Consider the following 24,473-nt stretch of genomic DNA (forward strand, 5'->3'; position numbering starts at 1 on the left):
GGCTGGGGCGACTCTGACACCTCATGACCCATCCTGCTGGACCCCTGCTCACCATCTGCTGCCATCGTGGCAGGACCCGATGCCCCTGCATGAGGATCGCCAAGTGGGGCCGAGGGGCGATGACCCTACTGTGGTGGCAATAGCACCATATTGGGGCTGCCCCACTGCCCGCCCCGCCGCTGTGGGGTGCCACAGGTGGGCTGCTGCCCCGCTCCCCCCCAACACCCCACTGAGGAGAAAACTTCAGCCGGGAGCCCGGCGGCCGCTGAGGGAACACGGCCCCCAAAACCAAAACCCACCCCGTGTGCTTGCGGGGAGGTCTCCCCCTCGCCGGGGCTGACGGGGGCCGCCGGGCTGCAGGGCGGCGGGAACGGCGGCGGGCGGTTGCGCCTTTAACGGCGGGCGGAGGAGGAGGAGGAGGGCTGGGGCTGCGCTGGGTGACATCAGTGGGTTTGGCTCTGGGGCTCAATGGAAACTGGGTGAGCGCCGGGCTGTGCCGAGCACACGCCGGCTGGAGGGGACGGCGAGCGGGCGGGAGGCGGCAGGCAGCGCCGCGCCGCGCTGAGCCGAGTCGAGCGAAGGAGGGACGCGCCGGGCACGGCCGCCACCAGCCCTCCCCAATCCTCCGTCATCCTTCCCGCCGCGGCCGCCTGGCCCCCTGACAGCTGGCGGAGCAGCAGCCTCACACGGCCCCCTTCTCGTCAGGGTGGGTATGGGGGGCGCCCGCCTCCATCTTGGGGCGCAAACCCCGGGGGAAAGGCGGCCCCTCCGGCTCTTTGTGTGCGCGGAGGGAGGGGGAGGGGGCGGGGGCGGGGGAGGGGAGGGCAGGGAGCGATGCGCCGGGCCGGGGCCGGGGGTGGGCAGCGGGGGACAAAATCCCCTTTGTGGGGGCGCGGGGAGGGGGTCTCCCCCCTCCAGCGGCGGCGGATTTGGGGGGGGCTCCCCTTTCTCCCCCTTCTCCCCCTGCCGGGGCCCTGCCTGCCGGCGGCGCTGAGCCGAACGGGGATGGGGTGCCGCGCCGGACTGTGCCGTTCCTGGCGGGGGGGCGCGGGGGTCCCCGCGGGGGGCCGCCCCCTGAGTGATTTAACCCCCCACCCTTGCCGCTTACTGATGCTCCTTGTCTCCCTCCCCAGCGCCCCACGTCGCTTGTATCAGGGGGTCTGCCTCTGGCGGGGGGGGGTGTGTGTGGGGCTCGGTGTTTCCCTTTGTGCGGGGTGGGGGTCGGTAGAGGCGGGGGTCGGTGGCCGCGGCGGGGGGGGCGAGGGGAAGTTCAGCGCCGTTCCCGGGGGCGGCTGCTTTTTGTTACCTACCCGGAAAAATAACAGCCCGGGTAACGCCGTTTTCGCGTAGTGTTTTGCCTGTAGGGGGTGGGGGTGTAAGGGACATATTTATTATTATTTTTTTTGTGTTCCCCCCCTCCCCCCGTTTTCCTGTTGTGGCTATTTCTTCATATGTAGTCCAAACGTTCTGTGCGTGGGGTTTCTTCCCCCCCCCCCCCCCCCCCCCCCCCATCGCTTTTGCTGCTCTCCTTTTTGTAAGTGTGAAAGGGTCTGGAGGGGTTTGATGTTTTGCATTTCAATCAAAACGTAATTTTTCTCTTTTTTTTTTTTTTTCCTTCCTATTTTTAAGCCAGTTCAAATTACTGTTTTGCCAGCCTCTTTCTTTATTCCCTTCACACACACGCACAAAAAGCCATGTAAAGCCTTTATGGTCTATGGGCAAAGCAGCTCCTGCTCCCCACACCTCCACTGAAAGCTGGAGTGGTGCTGGGCTCGGCAGCCTCCATTATGGAGCCGTGGGTTTGCTTTTGCCAGATCTTTGCTAGCCAGGGCATCTTTTCACTCCCGATCCCCTCAGGTGGGGCCGAAGTGGCCCTCCTGACCCCCCACCCCGAGGTGGTCCCTGCATCTTTGGTCGCCATCAATGCTGGCACAGTAGCATGATATCAACTCTATCGTGTGTTTATATAATGGCCTTTGTGCCTGTACGTGGGTATTTTATATTATATAAAAGGGGATTGGTGCAAAATGGTGTGTGTGGGGAAGCAGCACTGGCGGCTGGATAGTATTTTTTTTATTTGCTATTTTATTATGAGGCTCTGTAGTATATTGTAGGTGTCTGTGTAATGTTGGATATTCACGTATGCAAACGCTCATGCAGAGCACACACTCGCTTTGAGGTTGTATGTGTGTTAATCCCTTATGGAAAACTAAATGGTTTAACTAAATGATTGCCCTGCAGCCCCTGGGAATGCTGCCTTGGCTGGAGAGCGCAGGAAGGGTGGCGGTGCAGGGGGGGTTAAGCCTGCTGGGGGGGGTTGGCGGGCAGGAGGGAGGGGTGGCTTCAAAATTTTACACATATAAATAATATATAGAGAGTAATACAGATTTCATATATAATCATACAAATTTTATATGTAACATTTTCTGTCTTGTAATAGTAGACGAAGATCAGATGATAAGGGTGGAAACTGTAGATGATGGGGGTATGTGTGTGAAGTAGAAGCAAATGTGGTAGATGTTTGAACTCCTGGAGCAGTTGTTAGGGGGTGGGATGTGTTTCCTGCCCCCTTACCATGAATCCAGGCTGTTGCTCTGTGGCTATCCTCCACCCAGGTTTTCTAAGCACACTTGTGTGTGTGCTGGGGGGGAGATAAGGCAAAATGACAGCTGTGCGAGACCATGATTTTTCACTCCATTATCCTGCTTCCAGCTTCCACCCCCTCGCCCCGGAGCATTTTTTAGATTCCCCTCTGGAGCCTGTTGCTTAATCAGCTAGAAGGGCTGTTGCCTCTTTGTGTGAGAAGCCCTTCTTAACCTGGCTCCTGCCTGTCCCAGAAGGGTGGGACCAAATTTAGGCATGGAACTGCGGTGTTTTAGAGCAGTAAGTGCTGTGCCCTGGTGTGGAGGAGACCCCACCGGGACCTGTTGCCCTGCCTCTGTGGCTTGCTTGGCTGTGCTTGCCCCGGCTGGGAGTTGAACTCGAGTGGAAGTGCTCAGGGTTTGCAGGCCTGGGCAAACACGGCCATGAAGGAAGGAGGTTCAAGAGCTGTCTTCCTGGCAGTGGTGTGACGGGTTCCCAGGGACACAGACCTTTGATCATTTATTGGAGTAGGAGTGTAAGCAAGTCAGATGTATGTTAATGTGGTTATACAGAACAGCAGGCAGCGGATAAAAATCATGTCTGTTTGCTGTGCCCTCACCCAGGTACGCCTGCCTCCTGGTTTGGTTCCCAAGGCTCTGCCTACATTCCTTGTAGTAAGAAAGTCAGAAATAGCCACAGGGTTTTGTAGACTTGAGATGCACAGAAACCCACATGCATAAGTAAATACTAGGTGAGGGGACTCCACCTCCGAGTGTTTTGTGTGTGGTTTCTGGTGACTGGAGCTCTGCTTTCAGGGTTCACAATGTCCCCTGAATACCTTGATAGGATTATTTCCCTGTATGTCTCTGCAGCCCGTCCATTCCTCTTTCTGTAATCCCATCTCCTGGGGCAGGAGAAGCAGCTCTAGGTTTATTGTATGCCCAGAGTCCTGTAGCTGGGATTATTTTTTTTGTGCTTGTGTCTCACAAGGCCATTCCTCCTGTCTTTCCTTCGGTGATGCTTCTTTCCTACTGAGCTCCAGCAAGGGAAAGTTCCTCTCACCTACTTGTGAAAACATGAATCATTCCTCACCTTTCCTGTCCCCAACAGGCTCTGTGTCTGCATTTTGTACGCTAATAATGTGGCATTGCATAAATTAGGATTGTGGCAAAACCCTCTAAAAGGAGACACGTTGGCTGTCTCAGGAAGAGCTGCAGTTACTAGAATTAAGTTGGTGGCCATGGAACGGGTGAGGGAAATGGGGCTGTTGAAGGGGGAGCTGCTGGAACTGTGTTTGGCCAAGATGTTTGCAGCAGAAGTTGAGGTTGGCAGGGAGAACAAACTCTGTGGCTGTGTTCCTTCAATCGAGTTGGTTTTCTGTGGAAGGTGAGTAGGCTAAGCCTGGGCTTGTTCATGGGGTATAGCAGGTCAAAGGGTTAGCTAATCACCTCAGGTAAAGGGATGAGGAAAGGCCTGACCTGCTAAAAACAAACAGCTGGCACACCTAGGTAGGCAGCAGAGAGTGAGAGGCTCAGGTAGACCAAAGGAGGCTGTGATCCCATCAGCAGAAGCATATGAAGATAAGCAAGTGGTGTTCTAGTCATTGCGTGCCTTGCAGGGTTCAGTTCGACAAGATGCCTCCTCCCTGTCCCTTGTGCCAGCCCCCGCCTAGGGGTGACTGACGGAGTGGCTTGCTCCTGGCAGTCTGTCTGGCTCTCAGAGCCCTTGGGTCCTGTGCTTCACTGCCACTGAGGTGCTAGTCTAGGGCTGGACTAGAGAGTGCTCCTTCTCACAGGGTTTATTGTGCCTGTCCCTTCTGGTGTCTCACGAGGCTACCGCTGTCTGGGTGCCAGGCACTGTAGTTTACAAGGAGCAGTACCATCTCTTGTCACAGTAGTGTGATCACCCACTGAAACCTTCTTAGGAGGGATTTCCTGTGTCCCCCCCAAATCAGCATCTGAACAGAAACAGTGGGGAAGAGATTCCATCCTCCTTCATTCCCATAATGGGAACATGGAAAACAGGCTTGAAAGGGTCATGTTCCTGCAGCGTTTTTAGCTCGTACTGTCCCTGGATATTCAAGAGACCAGGAGAGGTGACAGAGGCCTTGTAGAAGATGAAGTATTTCAAGATTAAAAACTGTACCCAGCCTCTAGTGGGGAGGTCTCTACTGTACTGTCTTACATGATTCACTTCCTGTTTCTGCTCTGACGCTGCGCTTTCTGTGCTTCTTTTCTCAGCACGACTGAACCATGGAGCTTCGAGTGGGGAACAAATACCGTCTGGGCAGAAAGATTGGCAGCGGTTCATTTGGAGACATTTACCTAGGTGAGCATGAGTCTCTGTCCTTCCACCTGTAAGGTTGTTGTTCTCACTTGCGTCATTGTTTTGGGGCTGTTTTTCTTGCCTGTTGATATTTGTGTGTGCCATGTAAGGTTGGAAGTGGTGGAGAGAAAAAGAGCTTCAAGGGATGCTGCTAGCTGCTGCCAGTCTTCTGATGACAGAGAAAGTGGGATGAGCTCAGCTTTGCCTTGCAGATATGAGAGACACAGTGGTGGTTGATTAGACTGGTTTAGATTTGGACTGTTCAGGGCATATTTGTCATACACCCTTATTGCAGCTCTCTTGCTTCCTTTTCTTGAGCTTGGGTGTGTGGGTATAAACTGTTTACAGAGTAGATGGTGGAAAGGGAGGAGATAGCTATTCCTTCAGGGTAGAAATAAAGTTTTGGGAAGACTGGTAGTGGAAGAGGTGGTCCAGCACCTGTGAGAGAGGGTCTGAGACCAGGAGGTCTAAAACAGGTCAGGGAGGGTAGCCCAGTTAAAAGTCCTGGGGCCCAGATCTATTAGATCTGTAATGGGATTTAGAGTTAATATCTGGAAAGGCCTGAGCTGGGAGCTCAATGGACAGAGCTCATGAGGCACTAGGTTTCCTGTTACCATGGCAGGTCACTTGGGGAGAAGTTCTTCCAAGCCAGCATGCTGATGTGTAGATACATTCCCTAATGCTTTGTCTGATGATATTTTTATTGGTTCAAACCATGTGGGGCCAGAGTGTTGAGACTACCCAGTAGCCTGATCGATCCCTCCATGGAAGCTGGCGTGGCTTTACCTGTTGTCTAGTTCTCACCACTGCCTGTTTTGCTGTAGTCTTGCAGGCCAGTAGAATGATTGCCCTCTCCCTTCTTGGTGTTTGCACCCTTTGGGTATTTACAGATGGTCATCATGTGCTCCTTGACTCTTAATTTGCTCAGTTGAGTTGTGTTTTGCTTCCCAGTACATCCACCACTCCTCACTCTTGCTGCTCGTTCAGTTCTTCCCATTTTGTCCATCTGCTGAGCAGCTTGAAGCCTCCACAGCATTAGAAGTCCAGTGCCTGGCAGTGAAGGGCTACCCTTGAGTGATCTGTAATGTGATGCCTCTACATAGACTGCTTTGGGTCTCCTTGGCTTCCCCCATCATCAACACTGTATCGGGTAGCAAAATTGGCCTTAGCGCACTGTCAGCTGTATTGTGGGAGATCTCTTCTAGGATGTGCAACATCTTCTCATCCCTCCCTGGGTTCCTTTTGTTGAATACCTCTAATTCAGATTACTTTTCCCCGTGTTTGTAAATCACCTTCTGTTTTCTACCTCTTGCTTTTATTTCCAGTTCCCTCTTGCTTTATTATTCTCTCGATTGGTGTTGGCAGCCTCTCTTGATTAAGTATCCTGTGGGAATAATCAGTAACAGGTTTTGTTGCCACCTTTATCCAGAGCATGAACAAAGATGATAAATAATGGATCTGGGATCCCAGTCCCACCGCATGCTTCCTTTACAGCAGCCTGCTCCTGTATGCCACTCCTCTGTGGCCCTCCAGCCTTAGTGTCTCTTGACAGTGCTTTTAATTCCCAGGTGCAAGAGATTGAGAGGTGTTAGCCCAGACACAGCATTTTCCACCTATGGTGGGGCTTGAAGCCTTCCAGACCCTCTCTAGTACAGTATAAATTGCCAGGATATTGCAAAACGTTGGGGTACATGTCGAGAAAGAGCAAAACATTGGCGTGTATGTGGAGAAAGAAGGGAGGTACTGATTGGAAAGGCCTGATACTGTATTTCTCTGTACGATGTAAGAGATCGTTCACCTGTGCAAAGGGGACATGGCAAACAGGCTGTGGTGAAAGGGTTGTGTCTGCCTTGCCTGTAACCAAACAACATGAGGGGCAGAGGAAGCCCCAGTGCCCTAGTGTGGCGAGGGCAGCAGAATGCCTCCAGCTGCCGAGTTCAGCCAAGTTACTTGAATGCAGTATCAAAGCCCTTGTGATGTTCATTGAGGTGCAAGCCAGTGTGTTTTGAAGCAGTGATAGCGAGACTTCTTGGAGCCTGGGTGACTCCCCAGCCTGGAGGGATCAGGCATGTAGTCTCTGATGCTGCGTCTGGAGGATGCTTGTGCTCATCCTGTCTTCTCATGGTCTGCTCTGCAGACAGAGAAACTCATTCATGAGGACTTCTCTCCTGCACCAGATTCACCTCCCAGTTCTCTCTCAATGATGGTGTGGAGACAGAGCAGGGACAGAAAAGCCTTTTCTGTCTCTGTAGGTGAGCATGGGCTCTACGGTTTATCCTCAGCTTCTCTTTTTCAGGATGTTAGTTTGTTCACCTGCTCTGTAACCAGCAGCTACTGCATGCTTGTGCTCCTTGGAATTTGTTTTGGGGCTTTCCTGCCAGAAGGAAACTCTTAATTTCTACATGGGCAAACACAAAGGATGGATATCTGTTAATCCTTAGCTGGGTCTTAAAGCACAATGCCTTGCTTCCATGCCCTGCCTCGGGGGATAGATGTGCTAAAGGGGGATGTTCACCCCATGTTGGCTTGGGAAGGTGAGAAATGAGATCAGGCTGTCCATGGGCCTTGGCTAGCCCATTTGCCTTTAAAAATGCTCACTCAGAAGAGCAAACCCCAGTTTGCAGAGGAACTGCAGAGACCTTTGGGCTGCCGGAGGAGAGGTGCTTTGTCAGAGGTGTTGGCCAAGAGGCAAGGCAGGGTTGCTGAACGTGGTAGCAATCTCTGGGCTGGGATGCACACTGGTGGTGGAGAGGAGCTGGGCAGACAAAGCATGCTGGGACCTGGGCTGGCTGGGGACAGTTCCTGGTGGCAGGCTCCTCCCTTGCTGGGCGGGGAGTGCCTTCCCTTTGTTTCCTGGCCTGTTAACTCTCTCTCGCCCTGTCTGACTTCTTCCATCTGTTCGCAGCCCTCCATTCTTCTTGCTGTTGAGAGGGGAGCCAGCGGTGGGGAGAGTGAAGGGCTGTGCCTGTTGGCTTGCCCGGTGCGCAAGGAGGGTGGCGTTTATTGTATCAGACATGCAGCAAAAGGCTTCCACGCTGAAAGGATCCTGTTTAGCCGGTGACATCCTCTGTCCCCGGGGCTTGTTTCAAACAGCTCGTGATGAATGAGTTGAATTTGTGCAGCCCCCACAGCAGAGCGAGACTGGAGGTGGATGTTAGAAATTATCCCCAATCCTACATACGTCTCTCAAGTGGCTGAAGCTAGGCAGGCTCTACTTCATTTGTCTGAAACGTGATGCTTTCCAGTCTGGAAAGGGAGCAGAGAACTGTTGCGTTTGTACTTGCATCTTTAAAAAAGGTGGTGGTTGAAGTGTGGAACAAAGGATCAGGAAGACTCCTGCCCTTGAATTCCTTCCTCACTTGTGGTGGTCTCAGTCTGGGTAGATCTCTAGCCAAGAAATGGTAGAGGGAGCAACCTGAAGACATAGTGGGTTTTGGGGAGGGGGTGGGGTGAGCCTGAAGTGTTCAGTCAGAGACACCCTCAGCAAAGACTGGCTCGCCATTAGGTCTGATTGGTCCTACTTTTGCTGTTGCAGGCCACAGGGTTTTGTTTCTTCTAAGAGACTAACACCTGTGTTTGGGCTATGTAGAGTGTGGGGCTGAAGATCATGTTGACCATTTGAATGGCATATTCACATTTTGCAGAATCTAAGTTTTCTTGATACTTGCACCTCCTTTCCCTTTTCCTGCTTTATATGCTGGCAGATAACACTCCCCATCTGCAGACAGCCTGGTGGATGGATGCTTCATCATCTTCCTAAACATGCAGGGTAATGTGGAGATGAGAACTCATTCATCTTTCCACTGTTCAGCTTCTGGGGGTAGGGCTCATTCGAAATGCTAATACTGCCAGAAGTCTCATGAGTGCTCCTCAGTGTTTGTGGGTCAGCAGGTAGATTAGGAGAGGTAAAAATTCCCTTAGGGAACAGACGAGGCTGCTGCAGAGGTTTTGGAGGAAAGTCTTGTCAAAGGCAGGGGAAAGAAAGAAGGGGAGGAAGCACTCATCTTTTTGGATGTCCTGGGTCCATGCTGAATGAAGGCTAGTGATTGAACACTGATTTAAAAGGTAGATGCTAGTCCAGGGCCATGTTCTTCCTGTGATCTGAGCCCCTTTTCCTGCCCTTTTCCTCCTTGCACTCCTAATGCTTGTAAGAAGGGACCTGTGGGGGAGTAAAGGGAATGTAGAGGCTTGTTTTGCTGGTGAGCAGCTTTAAGTTGGAAAATGACAGCATCTTTCCAAAGTAACCATTGGACAAATGGCTCTAGCTCTCAGGATGGCTTTTTCCCTTTCCCTTCTCCTGGATCTTGAGTAAAAACCTTCATTAAATTCATCCCATTGCTCCTCCTTCTCCTCCCTCGGAGCACCCTAAATAATTCCTCTCCCTCCTTAGTGTTTACAGCCTTCAAATATTTGCAGACTGTTGTCATGTCCCATTCTTCCTCCCCACCCTTCTTAGCTGTATCTCTTGTCTATGTTACATATTTAGCTCTTTTAATCTTTCTTAGTAAATCAATCCCTCTAGGCCCCAATCGTTTGTGTTCCTCTCTTACAAATTCCTAGCAGCTTGTCTGTCTCGACCCGGTGCTATAGTATCTAGATGACGTCTTTTTGCTAGCAGGCAGCTCTTGGCTAACTTTGAAGAGTTCTGGCTTGTACAGAATGGGAGATGGATCTCTTTAGGATCCAAGGGAGGAAGGAATCCAGTTGTGTAAACATTTCCTTTTTCTCTTTGGTCCCTGGCTCTGGAGGCAGTGTGTGAAAGAGGTTGGATAGAGAGGTGTATCCACAGCTGTCCTTGTGGACTCTGAAAGTCTTATCACAGGGATCAGAAGGAACGAATTAACCAGAGCTACCAAGGCTAGCTATGGGATATCTACAAAACATCACCTTTGACTCCAGCTCATGTTTGACATGCATATTCTGGAGCAGTTTATTTTATGACAGTGTTCATAAGTCATTTGTGATCAGAGCTGCTCTCTGATTTGTGTTTGAGTGGAACTTTTAATAGTTCCAGATACGAGGAAGGGCTTGTCTCTGTGTGTGAGGCAGGCGTGGAAGGGGAGAAGAGAGAAGCAAGTCTTGAGTGTCATTCCCGTGACCTGTGTACAGATCTTAATTCTTTCCATTTTAGGATGATGTGAAACATCTGGAATCCTCTCAGCTAGTACAAGAGATAGACCAGCCTGTTCTTCCTTTGAGAGTGCACTTTGGGACCGGAGTGCTGGCTTTTGTGGCTGGTAGCTCCATTCTTTTCAGAAAGGAGTGCGTGGGGGGTGGTGGTTTTGTGTCATTGCAAACTATCTAGCAATACCTTCAACAACGGCATCAGAGTAGCTTAATTCAGTACTGGATTCAGTTCATTTCTTCATGCTTCTAATTTAGGATATAGCAAATGTTTATGTGTTGGCAAAAGGTAAAGGTATTATTAAAGCTACCAGGAGAGGGAGAAGCTGGAGATTGGGAATTGTCTGTATTGAGCAGGTCAGGGCTATGGAGAAACCAGAGGTAGCTGGGAATGTTAACAATGTCTCCTCCTGAACTAATTGGCTCTGTTGAAACGATGTACCTGAGGTAACCAGTGATTTTGCTTGGCAAGAGGTGTTCCATATCACTGTCTGGGGGGCTGGCTTGGGTTCAGGGGCTAGGTATATAATAAGCTAAAACTTCCACTCAGTTTAGGTACTGCTGATACATACAGATTGACCTCCCAAAGTCTGCCATTTTTTGAGATAACAAGGCAGGTAACGTACTGTAGGACTGTTGTTCGAGCCTAGCTGCAAGATCAGAGCTGGTTTCCTATTCCTGTGCCTTCCTCTGGGCTTGCCTTTGTAAATGGCAGTGCTGGAAACTCTGTATGAGGTTGAAGCAGCTGAATCTCATTTCTGTCACAGAGAATAAATTTCAGGGCAAATCTTAAGGTTTTGGCATCTGTACAGGCCTTGTAAAAACCGTTTAGCTTCAGTGGAAGCTTGCACAATCTTCATTTCACCCTCATTTCTATGCAGGAGCCAATATTGCGACTGGTGAAGAGGTGGCCATCAAACTGGAATGTGTCAAAACCAAGCACCCCCAGCTCCACATTGAAAGCAAGTTCTACAAGATGATGCAGGGAGGAGGTGAGATGGGGAGGAAAGGATGGGGCTGGAGGAGTGGTTGAAGAAGGAAATAATTCTGGAAGGCCTTAGAAAGGAAATGATTTGGTGCTACATATGATCTTCTCAGCAGGGGATGCAGCAGTTTTCCTCTGTTCTGTGGGCTTAATCTTTCTCTTTCCCCAGTGGGTATCCCCTCCATTAAGTGGTGTGGAGCAGAGGGGGACTATAATGTGATGGTGATGGAGCTCTTGGGGCCCAGCCTGGAAGATCTCTTCAACTTCTGTTCCCGCAAATTTAGTCTCAAGACAGTTCTGCTCCTGGCAGACCAGATGGTGAGTTTCCTCTGAAGCATTTATGCCTACTCTTCTTTTCCATGCCTTTCTTTCTTTTTTTTTCTCCCCGCACCCCCCTTCCCCCATCCCCCCATCGTCTCTGCTCAAGAACTGCTATATCCCAGGCTTTTTTCATTTAGCAGCAAGTGGTTGCCAGGTTTCTGTATCTCGGTAAAGCTGGGGGTCTGGAACCTAGACACCACTGGCTTTTCCTGATCTCCATCTCTCCTTCCTTCTCCTGCTGCTCACCCTGTGTTAGTGTTGCATGCATAGATGCTTTTGTCTGCATGATGAATGATTGGCATCACTACCTGTCTCAACTGAACTGCCCACGTCCTGGCTTTAAGACCCTTAGCTGTTCTGGACCTTCTCCTTTCCCAACCTGGTTAAGTTTGAAAGTTGGCTAGTGTCAGTGCTGAAGCTCGAAGTTTTGGTCTGTACAAATTTGCTTCTCCTCCTTCCTTGTGCTGCTGACAGTGACCTCCCTAGATGGAGGACTGAGCTGGTGCGCAGGGTTGAATTCAGTCTCCATCTCATTCTGTCTCCAGAGGGTGTCTATTCCTTGGCTGTCATCTCAATATTCTCTGTACTCTCACAGGCCAGTGTCCTGGAAAGGGTACTGTTTTTAACAGATGCAGTTATGGCAAGTTTCCTTCTTGCTTGTCTCACTATTTATTTATTCCCCACTCTAGATCAGCCGTATTGAGTACATTCATTCCAAGAACTTCATTCATCGGGATGTAAAGCCAGACAACTTCCTTATGGGCCTCGGCAAAAAAGGCAACCTAGTATACATCATTGATTTTGGTTTGGCCAAGAAGTACCGAGACGCCCGGACCCACCAGCACATCCCTTACCGGGAAAACAAGAATCTGACTGGCACAGCCCGTTACGCCTCTATCAACACCCACCTGGGAATTGGTGAGCCTACTGTTGCCCCTTGGTGGGGCTTTCCAGGGGAGGTCATGTGTCCCCAGAAGGAGGGGGCTGGGTTCTGTGCCTGGCTCAGCTGCTGACCTGCCTCGGGCAAATAACTTTAACTGTTACGCCTGTGTTACCTGTCCTGCCTTTTGTGGCACTCTGAGCTCCTAAAGGCAGAAACTGTCTACCAGTACGTGTTTGTGCACTGCTTAGGACAGTGGGGGGCCCTGTTTAGCATCAAGGTGGTGACCTCTCCGACTCTGCTGCTACTGATTCTGGCCTTGCGCAATTTTTGCAGGCTGATTAGATACATAAAGGAGACATTCACAGGCATTGAGCCTTTAGGGATATGTGCCGTTGAAACCTTTCTTGTTGGCTTCTGAGTGCCTTATTCTGTAGGTGTCAGAGCTGGAGGATACAGGCACACCGCAATATGGTGATATTCCTGTTACCCACCACTGAGAATGGGGACAGTCATGTGCTGGAAATGTACAAGAAGCTGAAATGGGGGGAAGCTTCATGATGCCTGGACAACCAGGTTTTGTGATTGAGGATTGGCTGTCATGGGTCTTCAGATTATGTGTGCGTCTGTGAACCACACTGCCCTGTTCACCACTGAGGGAGACTGAGACAGCTTTAGGGAGGTAGGGCTCTGCCTTCAGTGTCTATGGCTAGTACTGTGGGATGAAAAATAGACTGGGAAAGAGTCCTGAGTTCAGCTGAGTATTATTACACTGGTGATAGCCATCATCCCAAGTTTTGTAAAAATCTTCTGTGGGTTAGTACCCACAGTGCTTAAACCACCTGAAGTCACCCAAACTCTTGTCCTAGGAATGAGCCCCTGATGCGCAACACCTGTTTGCTGTGAGGAACAGTGAAAACCTCTTGCAGTTCTCTCTTTCGTTCCCTGAATGGAAAATTCTCTTTGGTGTGTGACCTCTTTCCCCTGCAGACTTCAGCTAAACTTTGCCTGTCCACAAGTGCAAAGCTTTCACAGTTACCATAGGGTTCATTCTGAGCAGGTGGACTTTGTTCCACTACTGATTGGCAAATCTGAAGAGCAGAAACACTGAAGCTGCCCTGCCTGCAGAGCTAGGAAAGTAGCTGCTGTGCTTGTAGCTCTGTATTTCTGGGAGACCTTCTGAAATGCGTAAGCTGGGAATTAGAAAATAAGAGCAAGAAACTCAAACCTTTTTAAACTAACAGCTTCCACAGGATTTTGTGTCCTCATTCTTCCTAGGGAAAGCTTCCTAGTCTCCCCTCTTGCAGATGGTTTCTCAGAAATCTGGAGTCAAGACTCGACCTGCAGAAATTAAAGCAGTTTCCCACCATCTTCCTTGCTTAATAACTGTATAACTGTAGACTGAAAATGCTTTATTTATATCAAAATGGGGAGTGTTGTGCATTGAGAGTGGGCTGTGATCTCTTGACCTCTTCCGTGTAGTAAAAATAGTTCTTGTAGAGCTTTCCGAGTTGGTCTTCTGTATTTTGGCTTGACCTGCTTATATATAACTGACTCTCCATTGAATTCTCAGTCAAGATTTCCACAGCCATGGTAACTGCCGCAAGGAGACATGCACAAAATAATTCTCACTACTATGTCTGTCGATTCTTTTGTGTGTGCCTGCTCTGTATGAACAGATCACGAGAGGCTAAATGTCTGGTTGTGGAGTTGGCTTTTTTTTAAAGGATGTTATTATTCATTCCGTCCCGACTTAGCCCTTTACTACTGGTGCTTGGCTTGTGTATCAGGATAAAGAAACAATGTCTGAACACTAATCCAAGGTCAAATTGCATATGCCATCAGTCTGAGCACAGCCGTCACTCTCTTCATGCCCTTTGCTTTGGCAAGGTCTGGGTGTGAGTTACTCTGTGCAACAGGTCTTGGGTGTATTATCTCCGCGTTGCAGCTCATTCCCCTGAATGGCATAAATGTTACTTGTTTTACACAGAGGACAGGGGATGGGGGTGTCAGGGTTGCAGCTGGAGTTCCAGTTTCTCAAGACCTTGCTACAGGGTGTATGACAGACATGTTTGTGAGTTAGCAGCGTTGCCGTGTGAGCCATCACTCTGAATTTTGTGATTTTTCAGAGACTAAATTCTCTGTCTTAATGTTACATTAATGTGGTTTAGGGAGAGGAAAGGAACCAGGTGCTGGGGTATTCATGTGACAGGAATAGCAAATGAATAAATGCCTTTTATTTGAATGTGCAAGCTAAGGATTGGGCATTCCGATGTCTGGAGGAAACACATTCTTTTCCCAGTGACTGGGGGGAAAAAGTTGGAGGCAAGATTGGGGAGGGTTTCCACAGCTGGAGACTTACTGTTGGAGGAGTCATTGGACTGTGCAGACTTTGGTTCACGCATTCCAGTCAATTTTCACATGCTCTGGGAATAAGAGTCCCTTGCACCCTCAGGAGCTTGTAAAGTCTGAAATAGAAGATGCCCAGGGGTGCCCAGGAGACAGCCTTGCAAGAAGCCTGGTGGGCTCTGTCTGGAGAACAGGAGGCAGGGGGCAGTTCCTCCTCAAATGCACATCCTAGATGGCATCAGTGTAGGCTGTGCAGATCATAAAGTTCTTCTCATCTTGCCCTTTGTCGCCCATTCCAGACTTCTGTGTGTTTTTAAATGCTGTTGACATGCAGTGGGGAGAGGAAGGGGAAGTGTAGTCCCAGCATGTGGAAATTCAGATCTAAATATGTAGTCAGGAAAACATTGCTTGGTTAAGACTGCTTGCAGCTGAGCTGGCTCCAGTGAAGACAGATGATTTCTAGGGAGTCCTGCATGGGAACAGCATCACTTTGGATAGTACTGGGGTGGAGGGAAGCACTGTCCTGGGGGAGCAGGAGGCCCTTCAGGCTGCAAAGAAACATGTTTTTTCATGAACTTTGTGTCCAAGGTAACCAGTCCCCTCAGTCTCCTGTCTTTGCCCAAGCGTGTCTTCCCCAGGTAACTCACAGTCCTGCTCACCCTGGACACTGCTGCTGAGGACCGTGCTTTGGGAAGGGAGTGAGGGGGTGGGCTGGCTGGGAACCTCCCTGGGAGCGGGAGGGAACTGGCAGGAGATTGCTTGCAGGGTGGGTTGGGTTTGAGAGGTCTGCTGGGTTGTGTGGGAAGGCAATCCTCTGTTTTCTGTTGGATGGGGTTTTGTGAGTGAGGGAGGAAAGGTTGTCTTATAAAAGTAGCAATCCCCTGTGTGTTGTAGGAGAGCTGCAAAGCTGAAATGAAATGGAGAAGGGAGTGTGATGTGGTGTCATAGGTCATGACTGTACAGCTTCTGGACTGACTCACCCTAGGCATGCGTTCATGTCACCGTGTTTCTCTTTTCAAACGATGAAGTGAGATTATTTTTTTTTTTCTTTTTTTCCTGTGTCCCAGGAATGCTGTGAGAGTTATTAAATGATTGTCAAGCTTCTAAAAGAGGAAAGCAATGATATTGAATAATGTTTCTTTGGTGTGTAGAGGTGATTTTTTTTTTTTCTTCTAACTCTTAATTACTCCAGTTTTGTTGTCTGATGTTATCTAGTATCTTGAAATTGTTATATAAAGCCAGGCAAAAAAAAAAATAAATTTGGAGATGTGTAGTAGTAACTGAAGATGAAACAAACAAATGGGCTGTAGGAACTGTTGTTCTCTTCAGCATCATCCAAGGTTTAATTCAGGATCTTGTAGTTAGGGTTGCAGGTGAAAGACAGCTACAATGTTTTGAGGTACCTTGACAGCTGTGACTTACCATGTTGGTGCTTCAGAATTGTAATAATTTGAATCTCACTGAAATTGTTTAAGTGGACTATAGTGACCACATATACCATAGGTATTGGACATCAGGGATGCAATGAAATCAGAGATTTATCATGCAGTATTTTAGTAGTTAGGTGTAATGCTTGCAATTGTTTTTCCTTGATCATGTTGCTGTGTTAAAGCACAGTTAAGGTGTGTTTGCATGCACCTAATGGATGCTAGTGAGCTGTCCAGTTTGACTTTGTAACGCCTCTCATTGCCTCTGGTAAGGGCTTATAGCTTCCCCCACCAACTTAAGGCTCCCTAACCTCAAGTCTGTAACTTTGGCCTTCCTCAAATCACTAGGACTGTGCCTACACAGAACATATCCTGTTCTGGATGGGGTTGGTAGCTGTGCTCAAAGCTGCTGTGCTCCACCCAAGTGAAGGTGTATGGTCCAGCCTGCCCTAAGCAGTGTGGAGTTCAAGCAAGATTTTGGAGACAAGATCCCAATTTATTCCTAAAAGGCTGATTTGCTTCTTCAGTAGGTTTCTCTGGTTCCTGCTTTGCCTTTCTGTACTCCTCTGAGGGGTACCACAATGCTGTAGATGAGGAACCTGCAGTTACAGGCTTTAAAGCTACAGAATGCATAAGTCAATGGCTGGCAAATTGCAGGATTGATGTTACTCATGTCTCCTGTGCTTTCAGGTCCTGGATGTGTGTTCTGACTCCATTTCCACACGCCTCCTGTCTCGGGATGTAGGTCATTATCAAATATTGTTTAGTTTTATTTACTTGATATGTGTAGTGTGTAATCATGGCCCTCTGAGAGTACGTGTATCCTAATCTTAGGCCAAATGCAAAACCGGGTTTCTTTTTGCTGCACCCTGCATAGCATCTAAATATCTCACAGCCAGTCGTGTAGTTATCTTTGGCAGCAGCCTGATAAGATTAGGAAGTATTAGCCCCTTTAAAGCGGGCAACTTGAGGCAGTAAGTTAGTGAGGCTCAAAAAATTACGTTATTTCTGCATGCTGAAAATAAGACACTTCGGGGATCTGCAGGGCTGCTTTCTCCTCTACTCCTGTCTTGGCATTTCACATGCTTTGACCCAAAGGCTCTCTCCTCCTGGTTATGGAGCGATGAGACCCTCCTTTTCTTTTGCAACCACAATGTTTGTTTGTTTCCCTTCCCCCCCCCCCCCCCCCCCCGATATTTTTAACTTAGCAAGCACCCTAGTTCTCAAAACTACTAGGAGGTTATAAGAGAAATGCAGGAGGAAGAAGGGTCTGTGGTGACCCACAGCTTGTGTCTGTACATCTGGACATGTAGATCTGTGACCTGCTACAGCTACTCCTTCATCAGGGTTCAGTTCAGCTAGTGGAGGAAGGGGTAGCTGTAATAACCTGCTGGCCTTTGAATGGGGCAGGTGGTAGCATGTAACTGATACTGAGAATTAACCCACAGGCCAATACATAATCTGCAGCATCCTCCATGGCATAGCACTGAATCCAGCAAAATGTGCTGTAGTTATAAATCAATGTAATAGATGAATCTCTTTAGTCTTTACCCTGTGCTCTCCCTCAAGCCATATTTTGGCTGTCTGTTACCTATATAAGTTGTTGTCCTCTTCAAGATGTAAATTACTTTCTCCAAAGTGTCTGTTATATTTTATTTGGGAGGAGAATAAGGGCAAGAGCTTCTTGGCAGAACTTACAGATGAATTTGTAAGCATGTTGGAGGAGCTGGGAGGAGTTTCACAAGATAACAGTCAACATTTTCAGTTGCTGCAATTCTGCTTCAGCTGCATCTTGAGCTAACTTGAAACTTAAAATGGGTTGTCCATTCCAGAGAACAAGTTCAATGTGGAATGTTTTTGTTTGGGGAAACAATTTTTTTTTTCTTGTAAATAAGCATCTAAAAGCGGGCCCTTAGCATGTCATATTGAGGGCAACTGAGTAGAGTTGGTAGTTACACCAGTTACACAGTCATCCCCTGTTTGGAGGGGAAACTTTGGTTCAAAGTGTACTTCTGTATTCATGCCTCTTTCCTCCACAGCTTGAAAAATGCCACCAATCCAGAAAGATCTTTGTACAGTATTACACGTTAGGCTTCTCTAAACTATGAACAAAGTTGTTTACCACAAGAAGGGGTCGCTAGTTCCTCATTTCTGCCTTGTGTAAAGAGTATCAGCACATTAATTAGAAGATGAGTTTGAAAGGGTAGTGTTGGGCTTACCTCTTTTAGCTTTGTCTTTTCATGAGTACTTCCATCATGACTAATCCCCTGGGTGAAGTATAAATCTGGGTGGAGAAGTGTTAGGTGCCCTTCCTCTGGGAGCAGGCAGTGTCACTGCAGCACTTCTTGAGCTGTTGAATTCTTGTGTGAATTAGGGCTTGCCCAAGTGAGGAGGTAGTCAGAGTAATTATTCATTTATGAAGTGGGTTGGGCTGTGTGGGGAGAGGAGTGCTTTAACTCTTGCAATATGAACATCCCCACAGGAATTTGTGCTGGAATGTCTTCTGCAAGTTTGTCTATCCATAGAAATCTACTGAAGAACAGAGAGGCGTTGTTTCTTTTGTTCCTTGTGCACCTCCAAAGCTGTGGGGCTGCCAAAGCAGTTTTGGTTGCTACTCACTCCTTGCCCCTTTGTAACTTTTCTCACAGAACAAAGTCGCCGTGATGACCTGGAGAGCCTGGGCTATGTGCTCATGTATTTCAACCTGGGTTCGCTGCCCTGGCAGGGCCTTAAGGCTGCCACCAAGCGCCAAAAGTACGAGAGGATCAGCGAGAAAAAGATGTCAACGCCCATTGAGGTGCTCTGCAAAGGGTACCCTTGTAAGTGCTCTGATCTTGATGGCTGCCTTGTCTGATGTGTGGCTTGCTTTCCTGCTGAAACCCCATGGAGCACTGACTCCTGAAGGGCAATGACCAGTACCCCCAGACCAGGATGTGCTGCTGACACTAGTGATGAGAAGGATAAGAGACCAGTGGTGATACAGTTCTGGTTCAGAAGTGGGAAATGTTTTTGTGGAGAGTAGAGCCTTGTGTTAGTAAGGGCATGAGAGTGCTGAGAGGGATCTTCTTCAGGACCTCAGGAACAGTCTGGAAGCAAGGTGGGCAGCGAGGTGAGAAGGTGTGCTGATGATCCTCAGTTTTTACCGGATAATGAGGATGAGGGCCAAGTGTGATGAATTTCAGAAATAACCAGACAATGAAGTGGCAAATGCAGTTCTTTGTAGGTAAGCATGGAGTAATGTGTGTGAGGGAAAAGAGAAGGCCTGGTCCTTCTGTCATATGCAGAATACTAGGCTCTGAGCTGACTAGTGCCATTCATCAATGAGCAGTTACAGTAGGTGGTTCTATGAAAGCATCAACTTTGTGTTTACTGGCTACTGAGGAAAGCAGATGAGGTATTAGGAATTACTAGGAAAGAAAAGGAAGCCCAAACAGTGTGCATAAACCCATGGCCCACTTGTACCCTGCATGCACTCTGCAGCTCTGGTCCATCCCACTATTTCAGAAAAGATCTGGCAGAACTGTAAAAAGGTCCAGGAAAAGGCCAAAAGGGTGATCAGAGGTGAGATGATTTCTATACAAGCAATGAATTTGCTGGATCCTAGAAAAAAGGTGATTTGAAAGGTGATAGAAGTCTACACACTCACTATGCATCCAGAAATTTGGATGGGAGCTGATTATTTGGTGGCCGTAGTTCTTGTATTGGAAGAGAAACAAAGCTGGCTCCTAGCTTCAAAACAAAATGGTGTCGTTCTTCACACAGCCAGATACTTAAAGCTTTCTCCTCTGTAGCCGTCTACTGGCCACTGCTAAAGACAGGCTACTGAGCTAGAAGGACCTGTGGTCTGAGCTGAGCTTCCCAAAGCTCACCTCCACCTATTTTTAAGACGTGCATTGTTACTGTCCATCAGCAGGCTCTGTGACTTGCTACCTTTTGCTTGGAGAAGGAGCCAGAAAGAGAGAGATGCATGAGCATTTCCCCTGGTAAAACCAGGAAGGGGGTGATCTTGGCCAAAGTATTGCGACTGGCAGCCTCCATTCTTGTTACATAGCTCTGTGTTTGTGCCATCCTGGTCCAGCACGCTGCCGCTGAAAGGTTGCGGTGACACCAGGGGGGTTGGATGGTGTTCAACAGCCAAGTGTTCTCTGCTCTCTCCAGCTGAGTTCTCGACATACCTCAACTTCTGCCGTTCACTGAGGTTTGATGATAAACCTGACTACTCATACCTACGGCAGCTCTTCCGCAACCTCTTCCACCGCCAAGGCTTCTCCTACGACTACGTCTTTGACTGGAACATGCTTAAATTTGTAAGTGTCTGTGGCAAAATGGCTGGAGGGACAGGGGTTCATTTGTATCATGGGGATGGGGGAGGGAAGTTGGAAACTGCCTGCCATTTGTACTTGCCCCTGGGGAGCAACTTGAGAAAGGGGAGCAGGCAGAGTGAAAAGGGGCAGAGTTGTTTCATGGTGCTAACTGGGGAGGTGTAGCTACTGTTGTGTTAGTGAGTGTGTCTGTTGGAACATGTGTGTCAATAGATCTATAGGTAGGTAGAAATAATTTTTTTTCAGGAGAGAACTAGATTTGGAGGTTGGATACAGACGTGGATGGCAGTAATAGCTGTAGTACCGTTTGCTTTCTTCCCTGTTTTTTCATGGAAGAGAATGAGGCCCTTGGTGGGGAGAGAACATGTTTTGGGGATGGAACTCTGCTTTGTTGGCGTGATGGCGCACAGTTTTTCTTCTGTATGGGGCTGCTATGGTCTCTCCTGCCTGACAGCCATGCGTGGCATGGGGGTTTCTCTCCTCCTCAGGGAGCAGCCCGGAACCCTGAGGATATGGATCGGGAGCGGCGAGAGCATGAGCGAGAAGAGAGGATGGGGCAACTCCGGGGGTCAGCCACGCGAGCGCTGCCCCCTGGCCCGCCTGCTGGAGCCACTGCCAACCGTCTTCGCAATGTCACTGAGCCCATGGCCTCCACCCCCACCTCCCGAATCCAACAGTCCGGTGAGTGGGGTGGGAGAGCTGGAGGAGCATGCCGCCCCTGTTGTTGGCTGGATTGTTGACTCTTGTCTCACATTTCTCTGCCCCAACAGGAAACACGTCCCCCAGAGCAATCTCAAGAGTGGACAGGGAGCGGAAGGTCAGCATGAGGTTACACCGAGGAGCTCCTGCCAATGTCTCCTCATCTGACCTCACAGGGCGGCAAGAAGTGTCACGGATTTCAGCATCACAGGTGAGTCCCTGCTGCGATGTTCGTGGCCTTGGTCTGCTTGTCCTGGAAGGACTACAGGCCCCACAGCAGTTTTTACCTGATCTGCTGGAGCTGACATGAGCCTGAAGCTTCTAGTGTGGTGAGGGGAATGGTACCAAGTTACACCTTCACTCTTCAGTTATCTGTTTTCTGGAGGCCGTGCTTAGTACTGTCATCTTAGCTCTGCTTTGCTTGGAGTAAGCCTTCATCTGGTTGTCTTCCAGACTGCAGAGATTTGAAGAAGTGGAACAGTAAACTCTTGGGAGGGAGTTGGGAAGGAGGATGTCCTGAGAGGAACACACAGCTTCTCTGTTTTGGTGTCCTTTTGTGCCTTTTTCCTCCTCTCCATCCCTTACCTCTTCTTTCTTTTCTCTTAGACAAGTGTGCCATTTGATCACCTTGGGAAGTGAGGAGCAATTGCCACTGGACCAGTGTTTGCTTAGGTGAGCATGCCCTCATGCCTGGGGTCCCTCAAGGAGGGAATTGCTGGCATTAGGGATTAGATTAAGGCTTTGATGTTGCTGTGTCGAATTGGTATGTTTCCTTTCCCTTTGCTTTACTTTGAGATTATTTTTTTTTTTTTGCTTCAGAGGGTTGGCAGCCAAAACCTTGAGGGGATGGATTATCTTGGGTGTGAAGGTAGCTTCCATTTCTCCAAGAGGGTGGGGTGGGTGCAGAAGGTGCTGGGCCAGGGAGCCATTTTGGTAGTTCCTAATGAATGCCTTTCTGGCAGTGTGATAGTGTTGGGGAGGAGGGTGCTGAGTATGTGAGACTTTGCACAGCTAGTGAGTGCCTCTTGTAGAGGAAACAACAGTAGCTGGACAAGGTAATTCCGAGGGGTGGCAGGAGTGTGGAAGAAAGGGCTGATTTGATTTGTTACACTCCAGTTGGCATTGGAAGTGCTGGGAAAAGCCTTTTCCCCTAACATCTCTTCCATTTTTCTCTCTTTCTAATTCTCTTCATAGTGTCTTCACTGTATTTTTCTTTTAAAAAACAAAAAACCCAAAAAACAAACAAAAAACTAAAAAAGACAAAAAACCAACAAAAAAAACCTGACAATTTCTTTTTGCCAACGACGAGGAGTCAAGCTGTGCCCCCACGCTGGTGTGAGCCGTTTCAGAGAGGGCTGCCTGTGTCCCCCAACGTGAGCACCTCCAAGCAGTTGACGACGTGGGAGCCGTGTGAGAACACCTCCGCTGCCCCCAGCCCCACCCTGGCCCTACTGCTGCCTGCACCGGTCACCCCCACTTCCTTCTCCTGACTCTGCTCCTGGTTTTGTTTTTTTTCTCTCTTCCCCCCCACCTTCTTCTGGGTTCTCTTCTCCTGCTTTGTTTTTTTATTATTACTTTCAAATCATGTGGTTTCTAGCCATATAAATTTTGACTTTGCCCTCCTTTTCTTCTGAGGGCAGGGTAGGGTGGTGGGGAAATTTTTTTTTATTATTATTTTTATTTTTTATTTGTTTTTTTCAGGAGCCTTGTGGGCCAGGAGGGAATCAGATTCCAGCCATGCTTGATGGTAGAAGTCTGATTTTTATTACTATAACAGAATTTATTTTCTCAAGCATTAAATGAATTTTAAGCTGTGAGGGGAATTGTGGCAACAGTCTAATCATTGACTTGGGCTTCCTTTTCTTGGGTGGCTTCTCTGTGGGGTTTTTTTGCCTGTTGGGAGAAGTGCCAGACTTCCATGATCTGCGTGGCCCTCATAAGCCAAGGGACCTCTATGGAGAGGTACCTGCGCCCAATGGAGGGTGGGAAGGCTGGAGCTGAAATACGGGGAGAAATACACTTCCCATTCCTGCAGCGGGGTCTTTTTTTTTCGTCTGGCTGTGCGTGTTTTTCTATTTTTTATTTTTTTTAATTAAAACTTGTTTTAATTCCTGCGGAGAGAGTGTGGGACTTGAGGAGAAGAGAGGGGTGCACAGAAACTGGAGTTTGGTGTTCTTTCAGAGCCATGGCTCTTGCTCTCTCCTTCCCTCATGTAACCTCAAGTAAGATCCACCGTACATGCACAATCCCTTCCTGCCCTCTCCCACCCATCTCCCCCCCTCCCCCCCCCCTTAGTTGTTTTTAAATATAATTTAGGAATACTCAAGCTGCTTTGTGGCACTTGGGGCTTTGAAACACAATGATTACCACTGCGACCTATGGCCTGTAGCAGACACACTGTCACTGTAGTGTGGAGCCGATGGGTTGTTGGCAGGGTGGGGAGGGTGGGGTTAGTCTTTGTTTTGTTTGTTTTTATCCTTTCTATTTAACACGTTATTTTTCCTCCCTATTTTTTTCCTAATTTATTTACCCCTCTTACTGTCTCTCTTTTTTTTAATTAAAGAGCAAAACTTTTTATTACTTTGTAATTTAAAAAAAACAAAAAAAAACCTGAAGAACTTTGGGGGGGATTTTGTACTTTTTTCCTGTGTAAATATTGGACTTTTTTGAGCTTTATCGTGGTTGTTAATTTGAAGTAATAAAGTAGAAAATGATAAAGTGACGCCAGCATCTGTCATTTCTTCCTTCCCTGGCATCCTTGCTGGGAGTGACATCTTACCCGCAGGAAGCACCGTCTTGTGGCTGAACCTGTTCCTGAGTTCCAGGAACGAGTTTGATCAGAATTACTGGAAAAAAGGCACAGGGCTGGAGTGCCTAAAAATAAATCTGAGCTGATCTCTGCAGTTGCAGCCTTGGAACAGCAAAAGCTATGTGAAATCTGATTCAGGATCTCTCAGTTCCTGGATTTGAGCCGCTGGTGTCCCAGGCGTCTGGCCTTCAGGAGAGGGATGGGGCCTTTCCATGCTGTTGTTGGCTTTGGGTGTGCACAGAGTTCAACAGAGGTGGACCCTGGGTTTTATGTTTTCTTGCTTTCTTCTATCCTCAAACTTAAATCATGGAGGAAGGGGAAGGAGAGGGGTCAGCGCAGCAGCCCTGAGCACCTGGCAGCAGCACGGTGCCTGATGCAAACATGCTGAACCTCCCTGTAAAGTGCCTGCGGTAGTGTGGTTTGTTTGGGTTTCTCCTCCTTTGGTTGCCTAACCTGTCCTAGCAGTAAATGACTAAATTTTAATACTGATTTATTTTTAAATCGCTGCTCCTGTAGTTACGCTTCCCTGCATTATCCAGATGAGAGGCCTGTTTCTTGCAGGCTGTGTAAAAACTCTTGAAATTGATTTTTCAGAACCACCTGCTGGGAATAAATGGTGGATCTTGGTGACTGCAAATGCCTTCCAAGC

General features: G+C 48.5%; 1 protein-coding gene across 2 annotated transcripts; it reads left to right on the top strand.

Annotated features, from left to right (window-relative positions):
- Positions 1 to 451: 451 nt before the first annotated feature.
- Positions 452 to 23,737, top strand: CSNK1E (casein kinase 1 epsilon). Of its 2 annotated transcripts, none has more exons than XM_056341769.1 (11): positions 452 to 706; positions 4,824 to 4,911; positions 10,914 to 11,024; positions 11,187 to 11,335; positions 12,028 to 12,256; positions 18,643 to 18,813; positions 20,153 to 20,301; positions 20,805 to 20,997; positions 21,087 to 21,226; positions 21,622 to 21,687; positions 22,210 to 23,737. In XM_056341769.1, exons 2-10 carry the CDS (start codon positions 4,836 to 4,838, stop codon positions 21,652 to 21,654), a joined length of 1,251 nt encoding a protein of 416 aa, XP_056197744.1. In that variant the 5' UTR covers positions 452 to 706; positions 4,824 to 4,835; the 3' UTR covers positions 21,655 to 21,687; positions 22,210 to 23,737. The 2 variants fall into 2 exon arrangements, with proteins under 2 accessions (XP_056197744.1, XP_056197745.1); XM_056341770.1 differs by lacking the exon at positions 452 to 706 and adding an exon at positions 2,440 to 3,969.
- The last annotated feature ends 736 nt before the right edge of the window (positions 23,738 to 24,473 follow it).

This window comes from Falco biarmicus, chromosome 5 (assembly GCF_023638135.1).
Source record: "Falco biarmicus isolate bFalBia1 chromosome 5, bFalBia1.pri, whole genome shotgun sequence".
Taxonomy (NCBI): Eukaryota; Metazoa; Chordata; class Aves; order Falconiformes; family Falconidae; genus Falco; species Falco biarmicus.

Bases quoted from the DNA above. Each gene is read 5' to 3' on its own strand.
- CSNK1E (XM_056341769.1), top strand. From the start codon at position 4,836: ATGGAGCTTCGAGTGGGGAACAAATACCGTCTGGGCAGAAAGATTGGC. The intron at 11,025-11,186 runs GTGAGATGGGGA...CTCTTTCCCCAG, and splicing joins CAAGATGATGCAGGGAGGAG to TGGGTATCCCCTCCATTAAG. The intron at 12,257-18,642 runs GTGAGCCTACTG...CTTTTCTCACAG, and splicing joins CAACACCCACCTGGGAATTG to AACAAAGTCGCCGTGATGAC.